This window comes from Budorcas taxicolor, chromosome 9, assembly GCF_023091745.1.
Source record: "Budorcas taxicolor isolate Tak-1 chromosome 9, Takin1.1, whole genome shotgun sequence".
Taxonomy (NCBI): domain Eukaryota; kingdom Metazoa; phylum Chordata; class Mammalia; order Artiodactyla; family Bovidae; genus Budorcas; species Budorcas taxicolor.
The window spans coordinates 35,046,954-35,066,995 of record NC_068918.1 but is presented as its reverse complement, the minus strand read 5'-3'; the positions used below and the strand labels follow the sequence as shown (position 1 = coordinate 35,066,995).

The window sequence follows — 20,042 nt, the reverse complement described above, 5'->3', positions numbered from 1 at the left end:
TATGTCATCTTCATAAAGAAAACTCTCAAAATCATATGCTTCATGCCCTCCCCCACCCCGGTTCCATACCAAGCAAAGGATGGTGAAGCACTGCTGGGCCAGCACCACCGAGACCCTTTCCATCGCAGGGCTAGAGGGGTGAGAGGAGGAAGCAATTCATGGGATCTGAAAACAGAGTATATCTGCAGAGGTGGTTCCTGACAGAGACCTTGGTCAGGCTGGACCACACCCAGCCCAGAGCCTACCCAGGAGAGGGAAAGGTGGGAAGAAAACAGCTTGACTTCACTCTAGTCCCTCCCTTTGATCTCCAGTCAGTGCCTTTTAAAGGCCGAACCTACCGAAGTCAAAGGGTAAGGGAGTCTGTTTCCATATTCCTCATGGTCCAAGGCCTGAGGGTGAGGAGAAGGGTGAAGAAAGGCACATAAACAGAAGTGCCCACTGTTTACACAGGCACCTGATTCTACAGCCAGTACTCCATCATAAGTGAGAGTTTCAGCCCCACCGCTATTATATTGCAGGGTCCAGGCAGAAGCATGTTACACAGGTGTAACATACTCTGTGTGGTCTGTACGAACATAAAAGTGGTATGTTAGTCATATTCTGGGCTTCCCTGTGGCTCAGCTGATAAAGAATCTGCCTGCAAAGTGGGAGACCTGGGTTCGATCCCTGGGTTGGGAAGATCCCCTGGAGAAGGGAAAGGCTACCCACTCCAATATTCTGGCCTGGAGAATTCCATGGACTATATAATCAATGGGGTACAGTCCATGGGGTTGCAAAGAGTTGGACACGACTGAGTGACTTTCACTTCACAAGTCATATGCTAGGAAACAGAATCTTGTTTTCTTGAAAGTAAAACTGTTAGCTGCTCAGTTGTGTCCAGCTCTTTTGACCTGGTGGACCATAGTCTGCCAGAGTCCTCCGTCCATGGAATTTTCCAGGCAAGAATACTGGAGTGGGTTACCATTTCCTTCCCCAGGGGAACGTCTCGACCCAGGGATCAAACTCAGGGCTCCTGCACTACAGGCAGATTCTTTACCATCTGAGCTAATATACTATCAGTTCAAATGGGAAAAGTTACTGAGCTAACTTTAAAAAGCCCGACTCATGTCTTAGGAATATTATCTAGATGTTTTGGACTGTGGTTTGCATCTTTAAGATTAAGAAGAAAATCTGGCAAAAGGCAGATTCTCAATGATTACTAGTGGAATGAATGAGTAAAATACACACATACTTTAAGATCTTACCTTCCTTTCTCATTAATCATGTGTCAGTGGCTTTATAACCAGGTTTCATTTTGTTTCTGACAAATACTAAATGGCCTAAAGACAATTCTTAGCTGGAACTGGGAGTAACTTTTTAAAAGAAACTCTTTACTTCTTCAAACCCTCTGAAAGGGTGGAAAATACTTTTGGAATAATGAACTTGCAACTGTTTCCTAAATTATAACTTTCATATTCAGTAATGCCTCTTTTTCAGGACTCTGTTAAACCTGGAAGTTAAAAAAAAGTCTGCTCCTATTCTTTTACACAATAGTATACCTATAATTCTATTAATATACAACAGGATATGATTGTCATTTGTTTTGAAGTGACATCATTAGAAAAAACAAATATATTGAGGTTGTAAGTGGAGAAGTATGTGTTACATGAAGTTGAAAGGACAGAGACATTAAAGAAAAACCAAGGAGAACAGTGGTGAGCAGCAAATATGGGGTGGGCACTGGGATGCTGACAAATATTGGAAGCAGCACAGGGGCAGGCAAGCACTGCACCCCAAGAGACTGGGGAGCAGCGAGAGGCTCTGAAGTTCTGGGGCAATGTATTGTTGGTTGTATCACATGAAATTGTACATAGATCAAGACTGAATGCAGTACTTTGCTATGCCTTTTTGAAAGAGCCCTGCTTATGTCTAAACAGTGGGTCATTTAGTGCAAACCTTAGTCTACACTCGTATCAGCCATGGAAGAAATCACTATTATAGTGCAAATGTAGTAACAGGGGTCCATAGTTTGGTCTCTAGAACTGTTAAGCTGTAGCTTAATTATACTTAGTATGCTATAAAAGAAGGAACTTGATAGTATGTGGAAAAAATATTTTAAAAGATAAAATGAAAAGTGTCAGTGTTTAATAGACCGGGGTGTACCATGTGAACATGTCTTCCTTTGCATTTTGTGTGAGTGTGTTCTATTATTTAGAATGGGCTGTATATATTAGCACAAGCATTATCAAAAAGGTAGAGAGTGATGAAGAGGAGAGCAGATCATTACCCCCCACCCCCGCCCAGGAGAGTGATTGCTTTACAGTGTTGTACAATGCTTTCCATTGTGCAATGAAATGAATCAGCTATATGTATACACATATCTCCTCCCTCTTGGACCTCCCTCCCATTCATCCCACCCATCTAGGTCATCTCAGAACAGAGAGTGGAGCTTCATGATTCTTTGTTTTGTAACCTAATTCAATGTCAGATTTTCTATTCAGCTTTGACTATTTCTTTTTTCTCCCCCTTCCCCACTCCTCATTTTTGTCCTTTACTGACTACAAAGTTCAAAAGTATATCTTGCTTTTATTGAACAGAATTTTCTAACCCTTGTTTTTACATTTAAAAGTTGGTGGGTGAAGTGGTTTAAATTCCCATATTTTTTAAGCCACACGATTAAGGCTGTTTTTACAAAACCTATGCAGAAAAAAAGTTCCTTGCCAATGCAAACACATACACACACATGTGCTGTGAACCTAAAATATTATCCAAGTGACAGGGCCAATTTTATCTTTCATAATAATGACCATTGGATTCACTCCTCATCATGGCTGAACTGGAGTTAAAGAGCTAAAATATCTTTCAGAATCAACAAAGTGAGCTTATAGGGAATCACAGTGTTTTCCCCCCAGAAAAGTTACTTGTGTACATCACTGACCACATTTTAGCAGGAGGCACATGTGAATACATGTAAAAAGATCTTGATCTGCTTTCTCAAGTCATACGCAGGCTGGGAGCCAGCAGTAAACCTGAAGAAATTCAAGTTTGTGTGCCAGCAGTCATTCTGCATCACTGGGCAGAATCCTCCCATGGACAGAACAGAGCTGCACATTCTTGACCACACTGAGTCTTGTGCAGAAAAAGGTTTCCGTTCTGTTTTTGTTTTGTTTAGACCCAACCATGTTTACAGTTGTCGAAAGGGTGTTGGTGACTCCCTTTTGGAGGGAGGGGGTTGTTACTAATTCTTTAGTAGCGTCAGATAGTTTATGACCACCTCTCCTGAAAGTCCCTGTGCTATGTGTTGGGAATACAAATAGATCTTTTTCTTGCTTAAAAGGAGCTTATTCCACTGGGCAAGGAAAAGGTGGGAAATATATGACTTATTTTCAAACAGTATAATGCATTAGCTACATTTTCAAATAATATGCTCAACATATTTTTCTTCAACCTCCAAATATGATTTCAGGTGCATGCACGCATGCTCAGTGCTGAGCATGGACTGTAGTCCGGCAGGCTCCTCTGTCCATGGGATTGGGCACTGGCAGATAAGATACTGCACGCTCTGCACCAGTAACTAAGATCAAAGAAAATTACTGTCTCTGTCTGTGTCAGCTTTTATCCCCTACAAAATTTAAAACTTAGGTAATATTTCTAGGGATTGTAACTTTCCATAAACTGAATGCTTCTGAGTTTCAGACTCAAATTGCTAACTGCCCACAGCATTCTGTATAATAGTTAAAAATACACTAATGATACGAGTTTGATTTCAGGTGAAACACTTCTAGATTTAAAGCAATGCCTTCAAGTTAATCTGAAAAAAAAAAGAAAGCAACAAACTATCTGGCTTGAATGTCCCAACATTTTGGCATATTAACAATGTATCCTGTATTTCCTGATTTTTGGTTCCCCACCAGTGAGGAGATAGAGATCTCTGAAATTATGTATAACAATACAATGTAGCTTTTATTTAGTGGCAGCTGCTGACGCTAAGATTCAGACAGGACTGAGCGACTTCACTTTCACTTTTCGCTTTCATGCATTGGAAAAGGTAATGGCAAACCCACTCCAGTGTTCTTGCCTGGAGAATCCCAGGGACGGCGGAGCCTGGTGGGCTGCTGTCTATGGGGTCGCGCAGAGTCGGACACGACTGAAGCGACTTAGCAGCAGCAGCTGATGATAGGTGCTGCCATACCAAGAAGGTTGAAAATCAGAGAACAGCACTGCAGTCTCCTTACTGATACACACCCCTCCTGATGAGCCACATGTAATGTTTGCCATAGCTGGATGGCATCACTGACTCGATGGACGTGAGTTTGAGTAAACTCCGGGAGTTGGTGATGGACAGGGAGGCCTGTGTGCTGAGATTCATGGGGTCACAAAGAGTCGGACACGATTGAGCGACTGAGCTGAACTAAACTGAATGTTTGCCAACAAGAACACTAAAACAGATCGCAGCACACAATCCATGGACCATGTCTAACACTGTCCTTTTGTGGACTGAGCTCATCCCAGTAGGGCAAGGGTGGCAGGAGGAGTCCAAGTGCATGTTCTGCACAGTCAGGTGGGCAGAAAGGACAGAGTATAAAGCTCTCCAAAGGAGGTTGCAGGATTTCAAGGCTCTGCTACAGTCTGAGAATGCTCAGGACCCTAAGTGAGGAAGAGAGCTCTGTGGAAGCGGGAAGGAGTCTGGTGGACTCCATGGCCTCTTTGCAAAGCATTTCCCTTCATAACAGGTGACCATCAAGGTCGAGGTGGAAGATGCTGGGTCCCTGGCCTCCCATTCTATAGGTTTAGGACTCTAGGTGCAAAGACTCCTACTTAAGGAGGCACTCAGTTCAGTTCAGTTCAGTTCAGTCGCACAGTCGTGTCCGACTCTTTGCGACCCCATGAATCGCAGCATGTCAGGCCTCCCTGTCCATCACCAGCTCCTGGAGTTCACTCAGACTCATGTCCATCGAGTCCGTGATGCCATCCAGCCATCTCATCCTCGGTTGTCCCCTTCTCCTCCTGCCCCCAATCCCTCCCAGCATCAGAGTCTTTTCCAATGAGTCAACTCTTCGCATGAGGTGGCCATACTGGAGCTTCAGCTTCAGCATCGTTCCTTCCAAAGAAATCCCAGGGTTGATCTCCTTCAGAATGGACTGGTTGGATCTCCTTGCAGTCCAAGGGATTCTCAAGAGTCCTCTCCAACATCACAGTTCAAAAGCATCAATTCTTTGGCGCTCAGTCTTCTTCACAGTCCAACTCTCATATCCATACATGACCACAGGAAAAACCATAGCCTTGACTAGATGGACCTTAGTCAGCAAAGTAACGTCTCTGCTTTTGACGTTGGTTGGTCATAACTTTTCTTCCAAGGAGTAAGCGTCTTTTAATTTCATGGCTGCAGTCACCATCTGCAGTTATTTTGGAGTCTAAAAAAAATAAAATCTGACACTGTTTTTACTGTTTCCCCATCTATTTGCCATGAAGTGATGGGACCAGATGCCATGATCTTCGTTTTCTGAATGTTGAGCTTTAAGCCAACTTTTTTGCTCTCCTCTTTCACTTTCATCAAGAGGCTTTTTAGCTCCTGTTCACTTTCTGCCATAAGGGTGGTGTCATCTGCATATCTGAGGTTATTGATATTTCTCCCGGCAATCTTGATCCCAGCTTGTGTTTCTTCCAACCCAGCGTTTCTCAATGATGTACTCTGCCTATAAGTTAAATAAGCAGGGTGACAATATACAGCCTTGATGTACTCCTTTTCCTATTTGGAACCAGTCTGTTATTCCATGTCCAGTTCTAACTGTTGCTTCCTGACCTGCATACAGATTTCTCAAGAGGCAGGTCAGGTGGTCTGGTATTCCCATCTCTTTCAGAATTTTCCACAGTTTCTTGTGATCCACACAGTCAAAGGCTTTGGCATAGTCAATAAAGCAGAAATAGATGTTTTTCTGGAACTCTCTTGCTTTTTCCATGATCCAGAGGATGTTGGCAATTTGATCTCTGGTTCCTCTGCCTTTTCTAAAACCAGCTTGAACATCAGGGAGTTCGCGGTTCACGTATTACTGAAGCCTGGCTTGGAGAATTTTGAGCATTACTTTACTAGCATGTGAGATGAGTGCAATTGTGTGGTAGTTTGAGCATTCTTTGGCATTGCCTTTCTTTGGGATTGGAATGAAAACTGACCTTTTCCAGTCCTGTGGCCACTGCTGAGTTTTCCAAATTTGCTGGCATATTGAGTGTAGCACTTTCACAGCATAATCTTTCAGGATTTGAAATAGCTCAACTGGAATTCCATCACCTCCACTAGCTTTGTTCGTAGTGATGCTTTCTAAGGCCCACTTGACTTCACATTCCAAGATGTCTGGCTCTAGATTAGTGATCACATCATCATGATTATCTTGGTCGTGAAGATCTTTTTTGTACATTTCTTCCGTGTATTCTTGCCACCTCTTCTTTATATCTTCTGCTTCTGTTAGGTCCAGACAATTTCTGTCCTTTATACTCTCTAGATAATTCCCAGGACATCTCATTTTGTCTTCTATCTACCATACTCATTCTTCCTCCACGAACACTGGGGTGAAATCACCCCTGGCTGAAAAGAAACGTGTGTCCTGTTTTAAGAAGAGGTGTTTGGGGAGAAGGCAATGGCACCCCACTCCAGTACTCTTGCCTGGAAAATGCTATGGATGGAGGAGCCTGGTAGGCTGCAGTCCATGGGGTCGCTAAGAGTCGGACATGACTGAGCGACTTCACTTTTCACTTTTATGCATTGGAGAAGGAAATGGCAACCCACTCCAGTGTTCTTGCCTGGAGAATCCCAGGGACGGGGGAGCCTGGTGGGCTGCTGTCTGTGGGGTCGTACAGAGTCGGACACGACTGAAGTGACTTAGCAGCAGCAGCAGCATGCCTTGCTGGGGTGGCTGCTTTAGTGAGTAATCTCTCTCAGTGTCCTGGGGGACTTGTGGTGTAAATTGAGCTTTTTCATGTACAAAACAGCCGGCCCCAGGGATGTTATCTGGGTTTAAGGATTGAAATCGTGTTCACTACTGCTTGTTAAATCAATGTTTTCTTTTATCAACTCCTAAAGGTGCATCTGGAAAGCACAGCGACATGATGGCCAGATACAAAATTCTTGACATTCGTGTAACTTTTTTCTAGTACAGATTTTCAATTACTGCCAATTTCAAGTGTTCTTAAAGAACAAAAGAATGGTAATAAATATTTCAAGCATTTGGAAAATCAAAAAAAAGAAGAGGTGTTTGTTCCTCAAAGATATAACTGTGAACTTAGGAGGAATGATTCACTCTGCACTCTTCTCAAAAGATCCTGCATAGAGATCTGATGCTAGAAAGGCAGGGCCCCTGGGGGAAGACAGCATTCCTCTGCAAATAAAGAAGTAGCTTTTGAAACAACTCGAAACCCCCATTGATTAAGAACTATGAAATGTGCACCTGAGCCAGATGGACCGTGTTTCTGCTCTTTACTTCCCAGGGAAAAGGCTTCATTTTTAAGTCAACTTCACTAAGATAACTTACATATGAAAATTGTACCATTTAAAGTCTACAGTTTGAGTTTTGAAAGATATGTGCACACGTGTAACCATCACCACAATCAAGATATAGAACGCTGCCCTTATCCCTGGGAGTTCCTTTGTGCCTGTTTCCAGTCACACCTCCTTGCCCACCCCACCCTCAGACAACCTTTGATTCATTGGTACTTTCTATGATTATAGATTGGATTTGCCTAGACATTGCCTAGAATGTTATGTAAGTGGAACCATTCTATATCTTTTGAGAAGGCGATGGCACCCCACTCCAGTACTCTTGCCTGGAAAATCCCAGGGATGGAGGAGCCTGGTAGGCTGCAGTCCATGGGGTCGTGAAGAGTCAGACACAACTGAGCGACTTCACTTTCACTTTTCACTTTTATGCATTGGAGGAGGAAATGGCAACCCACTCAAGTGTTCTTGCCTGGAGAATCCCAGGGACGGGGGAGCCTGGTGGGCTGCTGTCTATGGGGTCGCACAGAATCAGACACGACTGAAGCGACTTAGCAGCAGCAGTTGGCCTCTTCCAGTTAGCATAATGCCAATGAGATTCATCCATGTCATTACATGTTTTTAAAGTTCGGTCCCTTTTATTGCTGAGTAGCATTCTGTGTCCAGGTGTGCCACAATTAGTTTATCCTTTCACTAGCTGATAGACATTTAAGTTATTTTTCAGTTTATTATTATGAATGAAGCTATTGTGAACATTCATGTCAAAAGTTTGGAATTCAAGTAAGTTCAATAAACAGAGCAGCTTGACAGTTGACAAACTGGCTGCTCCTCTGGGGGAAGGAGGCGTTGAGTAGTTGATGAGACCAAGTTACAAAGAACAATGATTTTGTAAAAAGCCGTTACTGGCCAAAAAAAAAAAAAAAAAGTACTGAGCAGAGAAGACTGCTGATCAGACATCTTTCAGCTGTATGGGAAAAAATGGATTGATTGCAACATCATTGGCAGGACAGAATAATTTGTACAATAGTTTTCTTTGGACATGGGCTAGAATTAAGCCAATAAGACTCAAACCTATTCCTGGCTACTTCTTTGTGCTATGCTTAGTTGCTCAATCCTGTCCAACTCTTTTCAACCCCATGGACTGTAGCCCACCAGGCTCCTCTGTGCATGAGGATTCTTCAGGCCAGAATACTGGGGTGGGTAGCCTATCCCTTCTCCAGCGGATCTTCCCAACCCAGGAATCAAACTGGGGTCTCTTGCATTGTGGGTGGATTCTTTACCAACTGAGCTATCAGGGAAGTCCATAGGATATGTTTAAAGGCCTATCCAGGCACCAGAGACAAAGAGCTCCATTTCCAGAGTTAAAAAGACTACTGACTGTGGGACCTTAAGCAGGGATAAGAAAGATTGGCAAATGAGCATAAAAACACCACCTATCTTAAGGACAGTCTCTGATAAGAATCTATATATATCACTTAGCAAGTCTAGCACATAAGGAAGGATTTATTATGTTTAAAAATCATGTAATACCTTTGACACATAGTGAAAGAGTCCAAACATATTCCTTAAGAAACTAGTATTTTAACTTTTTTCCCCCTTAAATTACACTGTGAATTCTTCCTATGTTGTTTATATAACCACTGAATAATTGAATTATTAATCAATTTGGCTAGATTTTAAAAGCATATCAACTCAGTAACAAAATCTCTCTGTGGCCACAACATTCCATTGTCCATCTCCTCACACTGTAGCTGTTTAGTTCCAAAGTTCCCACCAGTTGCTTCTCTAGCCTGAAGAATCACCTCTGGAGTTTGTCAGTAAATCTGATTCAGTAAAACTTCCTCATGAGCTCCTGTCGGAAGTGTGGTCTGCAGTCTACTCTCTTGGGCTAACTCTGGCTCAGGGGTGCCCATTGCACTGTCCTGTAGGGTGGGGTTGAGGGAGGTGGGGTTGGAAGATGAGGACCTGGGCTTGAATCCTGATATTGCCCCCACACGTAATATACCTGAAGTCTCTCAGCTTGGATCTTTCCTTTCCTCCTTTCGGCTGTAGGGTAACAAGCACCTCACATTGCCGTTACAGAATTATATGATGTTACAGTAACAGGGGGCTTCCTGGTGTTTCAGTAAAGAATCTGTCTGCAATGCAGGAGACCTGGGTTTGATCCCTGGGTGGGGAAGATCCCCTGGAGAAGAAAGTGGCAACCCACTCCAGTATTCTAGAGGAGCCTGGCAGGCTATAGTCTATGGGGTCACAAAGAGTCGGACACGAAGGAGTGACTAAGCACCGCACAGCATATAGTAACAGGGCTGTCTCAGTAAGTGCTTGTGGACCCTGTTAATTCCATGCTTTATCTTAGTCTTTTCTGTTTACCACCATCTCCAAAGTCCACTGGCTGCATATACTTCAAATGAAATGGAGTAAGCTTTAAAGAGTGATTCAGGAACCTCTCTTGTAAACAGTCAATATTGTAAAAACTGCCCTGTGTGTTCACCTTTCAGGAAAGGTGGGGGTCAAGCTAGCTCCTGGGTTTCAGGTGAAAGAGGTAATCTTAATATTAAATCTGTTGTAGCCAGACGTGTGTGGGGTTGGGTTTCAATGGGCTTGTCACCAGGAATAGACTTCCCTCCGCTGGGAGCCAGGCTGGGTTCCCGCTTGAGCTCCCTCCCTCCATCCCGCTAGCGGGCCTCCTCTTCTTCCTGCTGCCCGCCCCGCCCCTTGGCTACCAGCTCTGCGCGCGCCGGGCGCCCATTGGCGGATTTGCTTTTATTGATTTGTTCTGAGCGGGCTCCTGGCTTCCCGCGCCAGTGCCGGTGCCAGCCGTTTTGCCCCAGGCTATGGAACAGGAACGGGTTTTCCCCTTTATGGGCACGGGCACGGGGCGGCTCTCGCAGGTGGTGGGGTGTGTGTGTGGGGGGGGGGGGGAGGTGGTTCCCTTCCCATGGATAGGTCGGACCCCGAGCCCATTGGGTTGCTGAGGAATCGATCCCTGGCCGAGGTCAGCGTGGGAGAGTCCTGCGCTCTTCTGTCCTCCGTGACCCATGGCGGGGGACCTACAAAGTGGTCACCCTGCACCTTTGCCCTCCCTCCAGCACCTGCCCCCATATTGACACCCAGGAACACCGCATGGGAAACAGCCTCTTGGGTGAGCTGGGCAGTGGCCAGCTGTGTTCCCTGGGGACCAGCAGGTGTTTGAATGTCCACGTGCTTCTCCCATTGGACGGGCGCGGCCTGGCCCGTTGAGGACCTCCGACTTGCCTGGGGGCACACCCACGTACTTGAACTCGATATCTTAACGTTTTTCAGTTGAACCCAAAGTGGCTTCTTTCTGTTCTGGAAGAGAAGACTGTTTTTCCTCGTTCTTCTTCCTGCCTAAAGAAAGAAGTGGCGGTATTTGGGGGGGTGGGGGGTGGAATTCCACTTTAACATACTTTAGCATGTTTACTGCTGCCCTGTAGGCAGACATGGCTGTTTGGAATTACATCTTTATGGGATTTCCTGGTGGCTCAGACGGTAAAGAATCTGCCTGCAATTCAGGAGACCCAGGTTCAACCCCTGGGTCAGGAAGATCCCCTGGAGAAGGGAATGGCTACCCACTCCAGTATTCTTGCCTGGATAATCCCATGGACAGAGGAGCCTGGCGGGCTACAGTGCCAGGGATTGCAAAGAGTCGGACACTACTGAGCGACTAACTGAGGTATAAAGCAAAACAGAACTGGGAGTTATTTATTTTGCATGTGTGATTATTTGGACGTTCCGAATTTTCTCTCATGATTTTCCTTCTACAGATAAAGGAAATGTTACTCTTTGGTAGCACCGAGTATAAATAGTGTTTGAGAAAAATTCAAAAAGTGAAAAAAAATTATTTTGTTGGAATGAATGCGAAAATGTAACTCTCGCTTTCAAGCCTATTTTGGCTTGTAGTTCCATAATGTACTTACTATTAATACTAATAGGAAAAGCAGGATTCTCACATCTGTGTCTCCCATCCCCTTCTATTTTTCAGTCCAGAGCACAACCACCAGAAGAGAACAAAAGGAAGCCAGTTTTGGGGAAACTTGGCACTCTGTTCACGGCCGGAAGGAGAAGGAACAGCAGAAATGGGTTAGAGAGTCCCACCAGCTCAAATATCAAACCAGGCTCTCCCAAAGAAGTAACCTCTTCCAAACTCCCAGAAAGGGAGACTGAGAAGAGTCAACCTCTGGGCGGCCAACCAAGGCCGACAGACGTGTGCGAGGAGGGCTCCCCACAGGAGAAGTGCCAGGAGCCGAAGGGTGAACACCCCGAGGGCTGCATGCAGGCAGCCCCACCGGACGCCACGCGATCACCTGGCCGGGGCAGCCATGCAGCGGCGGCTGTGCAGCAGGGCTGTGAAAGTGATTCACCCCAATTAGAACCTCTGGAGGCAGAGCGAGAGACCTTCCCAGATGCCACCGCCACTGCCAAGCAACTGCGTTCCTCATTAGAGAACTCCTCCAGGCGGGAGAACGCAGAGGCGCTCATCTGCAGTCCCGGGGAGGACGCTTCGCCCGGCGCTGGCAGCGAGCAGGAGCCCACCCAGGGATCGAGGGGCGTGCCGGGCTCGCCCGCTGGGGAGCATACCGCCGAAGGGCCCCCCCGCGTGTGTGTCCACGGAGGCTCTCTGGAGCCTCAGGGCGCGCTGAGCCAAGCCCCGGAGGACTCTTCGGCTTCGCCCGGCGACCCGCCCGCCGAGGGTTCGGAGAACCGGCTGGGCTCAGCACCAGTCAATGGCAAAGCTGAGCCCCCAGGGCAAGACTGCCGGCCCCGCGAGCGCGCCCACCCAGCAAAAGTGCTGACTCTGGACATCTACTTGAGTAAGACCGAGGTGGCACAGGTGGGCGAGCCGGTCGTGATCAGCCCCGGGGCGGGAGATTGCGGCGATTGCGACGACATGGAAAAGAGGTCGAGCGGCCGCAGGTCTGGGAGACGGAGGCGGTCGCAGAGATCCACCGACTCCCCCGGCGCTGACCCACCGCTGCCCGACTGTGCGCCCCGGGACGACACGGTGTTCGAGGACGAGGTGGCGCCAGACGCGGCCGCAGAGAATGGCTGTGCAGAAAAGAAAGTGAAATCTCCTCCGCAGGCGGCCCCCAATGGGGGCGTTGCCTCCGCTGCCGGCCTCGAGTCCAAGCCCAACCCCAGCCCCAAAGGGCAGCTCCGAGGGGAGCCGGAGCGGAGCAAACAGCCGCCGCCCGCCTCGTCCCCCACCAAGAGGAGAGGCCGGAGCCGCGTCCCCGAGGCCGTGCCCACCTCGCCCGCCGGTGGCCCGCGGGCTCCAGCCAAGGACTCCCCTCTCAAGAAGGCGCCAGACCCTGGCCCCAGCCCGAACGCCAAGGAAAGCGGGGAGGAGGCGGCCCGGGTCATCCCCCGGGAGCTCACGGTTAAGAGCAGCTCGCTACTGCCTGAGATCAAGCCCGAGCACAAGAGGGGGCCGCTCCCCCACCTCTTGGACGGCCGGGGAGACGGAGGTCGAAGCAGAGACTTGGGCAGATCGGCTGGAGGTTCTGACGCCTCCGAGGGCTTGAAGCCCAGGAACCACTTCGGTGTGGGCAGGTCGACGGTGACCACCAAAGTGACCCTGTAAGTAACTGCGGGGTTACTTGCTACATTATCATCATAAACTGAACAGACTCATTCTATTTGAATTCTTGGATAAGTAAGCTTAAGAGTTGGGTTGGGCCAGCCCAGCAGCTCTTGAGGCGCTCGGAGTCTTTGCATTTGTGGAGGAACTGCCTGTGCATTGAATTTTCTCCTGGGTGGTGAAATTGAGATGGTGAAGGAGTAATTGACACAATTAAGGTTTAAGAAGATGGCCCGTTCAGGACCCTAGTCGGTTGTTATTAATAATTCCTATCAATAAAAGGCTTGTAAGTTCAATGAATGTAAAAGATTCAGTATTTACATAACTAATAGACAACCACGTGGCTTGATTGGAGCTCATTGTATTCTTTATTCAAAATATACACCAGCAGTCCTGGGTGGAACATTCTTAAAACGCAAATGTGGTGAATTTGAAAACAGGGAGCAAACTCTAGTGTGTACAGTACACCCAGTATCTTTGACCTGTGTGCGTTTACAAGAATTCACAGAACCTTTTATGGAACTTAGTGCATTATTGGCCTAAAGCTTAAAAAATAATAATCTCTAATACAAGTATCTTGGTTGTTTCTTCCCCTTTATGATGTTAGGAAGTTTGGTGATATTTTTGCTCCCAGATCAAAAAGTATTTTTCAGTTATTGAAATGAAGAAAGATCAGTGTTTTTACTGGGAGGCTGTTTGACAAATGAAAGGACACATTAGAAGGATCAAGTTCAACAGCTGACTGTGACCACTGTGCTGTTAAGTTTATTGATTTTTCAAATATTTATTGAGTACCTTCTGTGCATGGTAGTGTGCTGGGAACTATGTGGGGGAAAGCCACAGCTGTGATTCAGTATATATTGCCTTTGAACAGTTTATGACACAGTCCGGCACCCAAGATGCCAACAAATCAAATAACTATATGAGGTGATAATCTGATTAAACTGCCACATGAATGTTACCATCCCTAAGACTGGGGTGTGGAAAGGAGGAGGAAATCACTGTTGATTGTTTTTTTTTTTTTTTTTTTTTTGGAGGAAGTGGGATTGTGCCTTGATGGTGAGTGAAGTCTGTATAGGCAGATAGGACAGGGAGGGCACCCTATAAAACTCAAGACTCTCCCCCTTTCCCCACCAACTCTCCCCTATCTCTCAGTCAGCAAATGTGAAAATGAGTATCTAAACTGCTCAAGGTGTTTTCCTATATTCACACATTTTTTAAAGAAAGCCGAGACTTTCCCAACATTATGATTCATAAACTGAACAGATTCATTCTGCTTGAATTCTTGGATAAGTAAGCTTAAGAGTAGGAGGTCTGCTTGGTAAACACTTGCAAGGAAAACCTGCTTAATGAATAACTTGAGCTACCTCACCCAGCTGCCAACCTGGAGAACTTTGATGGAGTCCGCAATTTATTCTGTAAGAGCAGCCTTGGAGAAATAACCTGAGTGAATGATGCCCATTATTTGTAGAAGGCCAATGTGACTGAATGTTCAGACCTCCTAAGTGTGAGCCTTAGAGACATGTTGTTGCACTGATTAAGGACGCTTCTTGTCTTCCAATCAGAATACACCAGTGGAAAAACCAGAAATGTTACACTGTTAAGGGATAGGGTAAACAAAGCATCTTACAATGAAAGTCTTCTTCATGTGCTGTTTCCTGTAATAGAACTAAACCAAATGTCCTTTTCTAAGGAATAATTATTTTCTACCTAAAATTTTCCTTTCCCAGAGGCTCAGTTTAATTCTGTTTTGTGCATGGCCTTGCACTTGGTGAACTGGCCAACTATTGGAATGGAGACTTAATAATTCTTTCTAGTCCTTTGACCCATTTCCATTTGACTGATGGATTTTTTTCTCAGACCCTTTAGTTTTTTCTCTGATTGTATTTCAAGTAGAAGTGATACTCAGATTATTTATAAAAACAACTTGAATCTGAAATTTTAGAATTAAAACCATTTCATATTCCCTGAAAAATAATCACTATGAAGAAGCATGTTTCTTGATGCTGTTAGAGAAATTATGTTTTCAGTTCTCTACCAAGTATTGAATGTTGAGATTCTTAAAATGGTATGTTTAGAATAAGGAGAATTTTCTTTTCATATTATAGCCACAGGTTCTTAGACTTCAGGGTATTTTCCCTTCTCACATCTTAATGAAGGCATTACAACATGAATTATAGGAGCCTTCCTTTTAATCAGTTTGAACCAGGTTAATTGTAGTGACTCTCGGTAGCAGAAGTTAATAGCACAGAAAGTTCGGTTGTGAAAGGTATTTTGATCTTTGTGTAAATCTTTAATGTGCACGTTTGTGTGTCCTGTCCCTAATGTAGCTTCTTGGCTAACCTAGAGTGTTTTCCTTTTACATCATGAGGTCTGCTTTGATGTTTGACTAAGTTCTTTGAGCTGATCAGTGAGAATTTTTAAAGTGTATATTCCCTGATATGTGAACATCCTTTAGTAACTGATAGCATTTGTAAGTTCTTTTACTTATACTCATCTCACTGGTATTAGAATTTAATCTTTAAGGAAGTGCTTATAAGTTAATTTTGCTTTTAAGTTTCAAATATGGGTCCACCATGGGAGAGCCTAGATATCTCGAGATACAGGAGAAAGCAATGCCTGGGAGAAATTCATGAGACTATAGCAAATTTAGTATTTAATTTAAAAATTAAAAAATAAAATCTAATTCTAAATGTTGTATTTAGGAAGGACCTCTCAAGTCTTCTCAGTCTTCTCATTTTATCTAGAAGGATAAGGTGTCTTCATCCAAAGTCATCCTGCCTGTTCCTTCAAAAGGCTCATCAGGGCCAACCTTCTTGAAGGCCAGTGAGTCCATGCAGGAGACAGTGTGAGATCTTAATACTTCTCTACTTTGTATTCTCTTTATCAAGATGGCCTCTAAAGTATGATTATCTTATAGATCTCATGATAATTTATTGGCTCCTTGGCTCATAAGACTGGAGAAAACCAGAGGAGGTTACTGAGGTTATTGTTTTCCTAGGAAAACAGGATAGAAGAGTTGTTAGGAACATGGGATCTGAAACAAGAACACCTGGGTTCTGTCGCTTAATAGCTGTGTGACTTCAGGCAAATTACTTACCTTTTCTAGACCTCAATTTCCACATCTTAAGAGAGAATGTGCAAAATTGCACATGAGGCAGGTATAGAAAGTGCTTGGCCATTAGTGAATGTTTGTGGCTGTTATCTCTTACCTTTTTTATAAAGCACTAGACCAATGATTTGGACATATTTTTGTTTTGGAGTCTGTTCTTCTTGGAAAGCTTATGTAAAAGTGACATATGTGATAGATATGTCAGAGTGATTCTAGTTGAAAGGAGGGTTGCTGGCCAGCAGTTCCATCCCCCAGTCTCTACTGTCCCCAACTGCAACCCTTGAAGAGAACTACAAGGATGTCTTCAACCATAATGTGTGTGTGTGTGAACCAACTCTGTTCTAAACTATCTAGTTTTTCATTTGTTTTTGTAGATAGAGAAGGTAGAGTCCAGAGAGCTAAAGTAACTTGACCAAGTTCACCCAGATAATTAGCGTAAGAGCCAGAGCACATTTTTTTTTACTCAGAAAGAAAACTGTATACATTCAAAGACTTTTAATTTCATGGGCTTCCCAGGTGGCCCTTGTGATAACCCACCTGCCAATGCAGGAGATGTAACGGACATGGGTCGATCCCTGGGTTGGGAAGACCCACTCCAGTATTCTTGCCTGGAGAATCCCGTGGATGGGGGAGCTTAGTGGGCCATGGTCCAGGAGGTCACAAAGAGTCAGACATGACTGAGGCGACTTAGCACTGCACAACACAATTATACCCAAGAAATGTGAGAAAGAGAGAACAAATGGTGGCAGAACCAACAACTGAGTAATGATGAGTAAGTTACGGTACATCTATGTGCTGGACTTTTATGTGCAGACGTTATAAAGACTTTTCAAATAAATTTTTAGTAACTTGAAAAATGTTAAATTCAAGGTGAGGTGCCAAGCTCTATGAACAGACTAATCTCAATTTTGTTGAAAATATTTCCCTATGCATACAAAAAAGACAGGAAGTGTACTAGAATGTTGACAGGGATATTGTTTGAGTAGTTAGGATTATGAATGATTTTTTGTCTTTATATTTTCCAAATGGTCTATAGTGAACACACTTTATGTAATCAAAAATTTTATGGAGGAAGGATGATGGGAATTAACTGTTCAAAGAGGTAAATAATAAATATTTTTTATAATCCAGCTCTTTGAGATAATGTAAATTAAAAAGTTATGATAAGTAGTACAGTTGGTTCTGGGGAAAATCATTTACATATTTAAAGTATGAGAGTGCATGAAATATTCAAATTTGTTCTAATGTTCTTTGGGTCAACTCTAGTGCCAAGCACTGTACTTATGATAAACTTGTTAACCTGTCACCTCTAGAGTCTCTTAGCTGTATAATTTTCTCATCCCTCATAAGAAAGTGAAACATCCATTAAAGATAACTGACAGTATATCTAGGATGGTTTAAAAATAATTTCATAAAAAATGTTACCTATCAGATGTTGGCTTTTCAGTTTTGTAGTAAATTGCGGTGTTTGCTTTAAAACCTAGGTTAATAAACTTATCTTGATACTGTTTTATTCTTCAGCCCTGCCAGGCCCAAACACGTGGAACTAAATCTTAAAAATCCTAAGAATCTTGACAGTTTGGGAAATGAGCATAATCCATTTAGCCAGCCGGTTCACAAAGGAAACACTGCCACCAAAATCTCCTTATTTGAAAACAAGCGGGCAAACAGCAGCCCGAGACACACTGACATTCGAGGTTTGAAGAACACTCCTGCCTCTAATAAAACATTTGTCGAGAGGGCAAAGCTGAATTTAGCCAAAAAAGCCAAGGAAATGGAGCAGCCTGAAAAGAAGGTGGTGCCAAATAGTCACCAGAACGGTGTGCCGGGGAAGCCATCATCTGCAGAAGCCAAAGGGATGCTTCCTGAAGAGGAGACCCCTGTTTCTCAGCTTCCCCACGGTGATAAGGTAGATGTGCAAACAGATGCTGGCTGCCCTTCCGAACCAGTGGTTGCTGCCCTGACTCCCCTTAAGGACCAGGAGCTCTTAGGAGAGAGTGACTCCAAGGCTGCTAACAGCAAAAGACTCGAACTTGAAAAGATGACTAATACAGCAGAAAACACCCCCGCCATTCTTGATACCAAAGATCCACCTCCAACAGCCATAGCAAAGCCGCAGCCTGGATTTCCTGACTCACAGCCCCCAGCTGAGTCATCTAATGGGCCTTCTCTGTCGCTGGCTGCCCCCATCCCTGCAGATGATACCAAAGACACATGTGCTCAAGCTCCTGTAAGCAGTTCTGTGTGCACTGATCTCAGAGTGTCAGAAAGCCATAATGGATGTACTCTGCCTGTATCTCATCAGAATAATGAGACAATGCCCCCCTCCAAACTTGCAGAAGGAAGAGAAGGAGGAGGGGAGACAAGCCCTCCTTTGTCCCCAGAGCACAGCCCGCAAGCTGTGGGAGATGAGTGTCCATCCAAGGTCCTAGTCCAGGTCAGGTCCTTCGTGCTCCCTGTGGAGAACATGGAGGGGGGCTGCTCCCGGATCATCACAGATAGCTCTGAAGTTAGAGAAGCACAGTTGCCAAGCTGTCACAATAATGAACTCCAAGTGGTTTCCGTTGCAAGTGGTGCTCCCCAGAAAGAGGAAGTACAGGGCAATAAGGGCACATCACCCAAACACATTCACTGCAAAGAGGAACATGTAGTAAAATCTGGCGCACAAGTCATGCCGCCTGAATCAGAAGCAACTCTGCCTGTCCAGGCTCAAAGTGAGGACAACGGAAAAGCCCTGAAGGCTGAATCCACCGCCACCAGCTTCCCTGACAACAGAAGTCATTTAGAAACCCCTCAAAGACCCAGTCAGAGTGTTGTGAATGGCCAGGGCAGTCCTGCCAGTCTTTTGAACATCTCTGCTGGTAGTGATGATAGTGTATTCGATTCTTCTTCTGACATGGAGAAATTCACTGAGATTATAAAAAAGATGGACAGCACTGTGTGTATGCCCCAGAAGAAAAAGAAGGCTAGGCTGCCAAACTCCCCCACCCCTCACTTTGCCATGCCGCCTATTCACGAGGACAATTTAGAAAAGGTGTTTGATCCCAACGTGTTTACCTTTGGTTTGGGGAAGAAAAAGGAAGGCCAGTCGGAAATGTCACCAGCTTTACATTTGATGCAGAATCTTGACACCAAATCCAAATTGAGGCCCAAACGTTCATCCACTGAACAGAGTGTCCTCTTCAAGTCCTTGCAGACTCATACTAATGGGAAAGATGAGCCCCTGGCAGCTCCAGAAGTCAATGACAAAGAGAACAAAGATGTCCAAAACGGTGGAGTCAAGAGATCGAGGCTAGAAAAAAGTGCACTTTTCTCAAGCTTGCTATCTTCTCTACCACAAGACAAAATCTTTTCTCCCTCTGTAACATCAGTCAATACCATGACCACATCTTTCGGTACTGCTCATAGCAGTTCTCTTTCTCGACCTTCCGTGTTGCAGCCTGTGGCTGAGAGTGCCCCACCCTGTAGTTCAGAGAAAGAACAACCAAGTCTGCCAGCCAGTAACTTAAAGGTCTTCAATTTCAACTCGTCAGATACGTCTCATTCGGGATTAAAAAGTCTGAGCCCCATGGAAAAGTGCCTGCAAAAAGAGGAAACCAAAAAGGATCTGGATCTGCAAAGCAACCTTCCCATGCCAGAAACTAAATTTTCTGAATTTTCGAAACTGAAGACCAACGGTGATATGTCTAATCATACTGAAAGTGTTCTTAAATCAAACTTGCCGAGCTATGGAAGCAGTGACACAGACTTCACTGGTCTCTTCAAAGCCAGCCGGTTTGACCCAAGCATTTCTTTTTCTGGAATGGCATTATCAGATACAACAGTAAGTAGCAACTTATCAGATACAACAGTAAGTAGCAACA

At 44.8% G+C, this 20,042-nt stretch overlaps 1 protein-coding gene across 1 annotated transcript in view; it reads left to right on the top strand.

Moving 5' to 3' along the window:
* The window catches only part of CRYBG1 (crystallin beta-gamma domain containing 1), a 228,536-nt gene that overhangs the window by 164,514 nt on the left and 43,980 nt on the right, over window positions 1–20,042 (top strand). Inside the window, exons 3-4 of the mRNA XM_052645892.1 lie at window positions 11,472–13,066; window positions 17,701–20,002. Coding sequence (XP_052501852.1) covers window positions 11,472–13,066; window positions 17,701–20,002 — 3,897 coding nt within the window. The remainder of the gene's footprint in view (window positions 1–11,471; window positions 13,067–17,700; window positions 20,003–20,042) is intronic.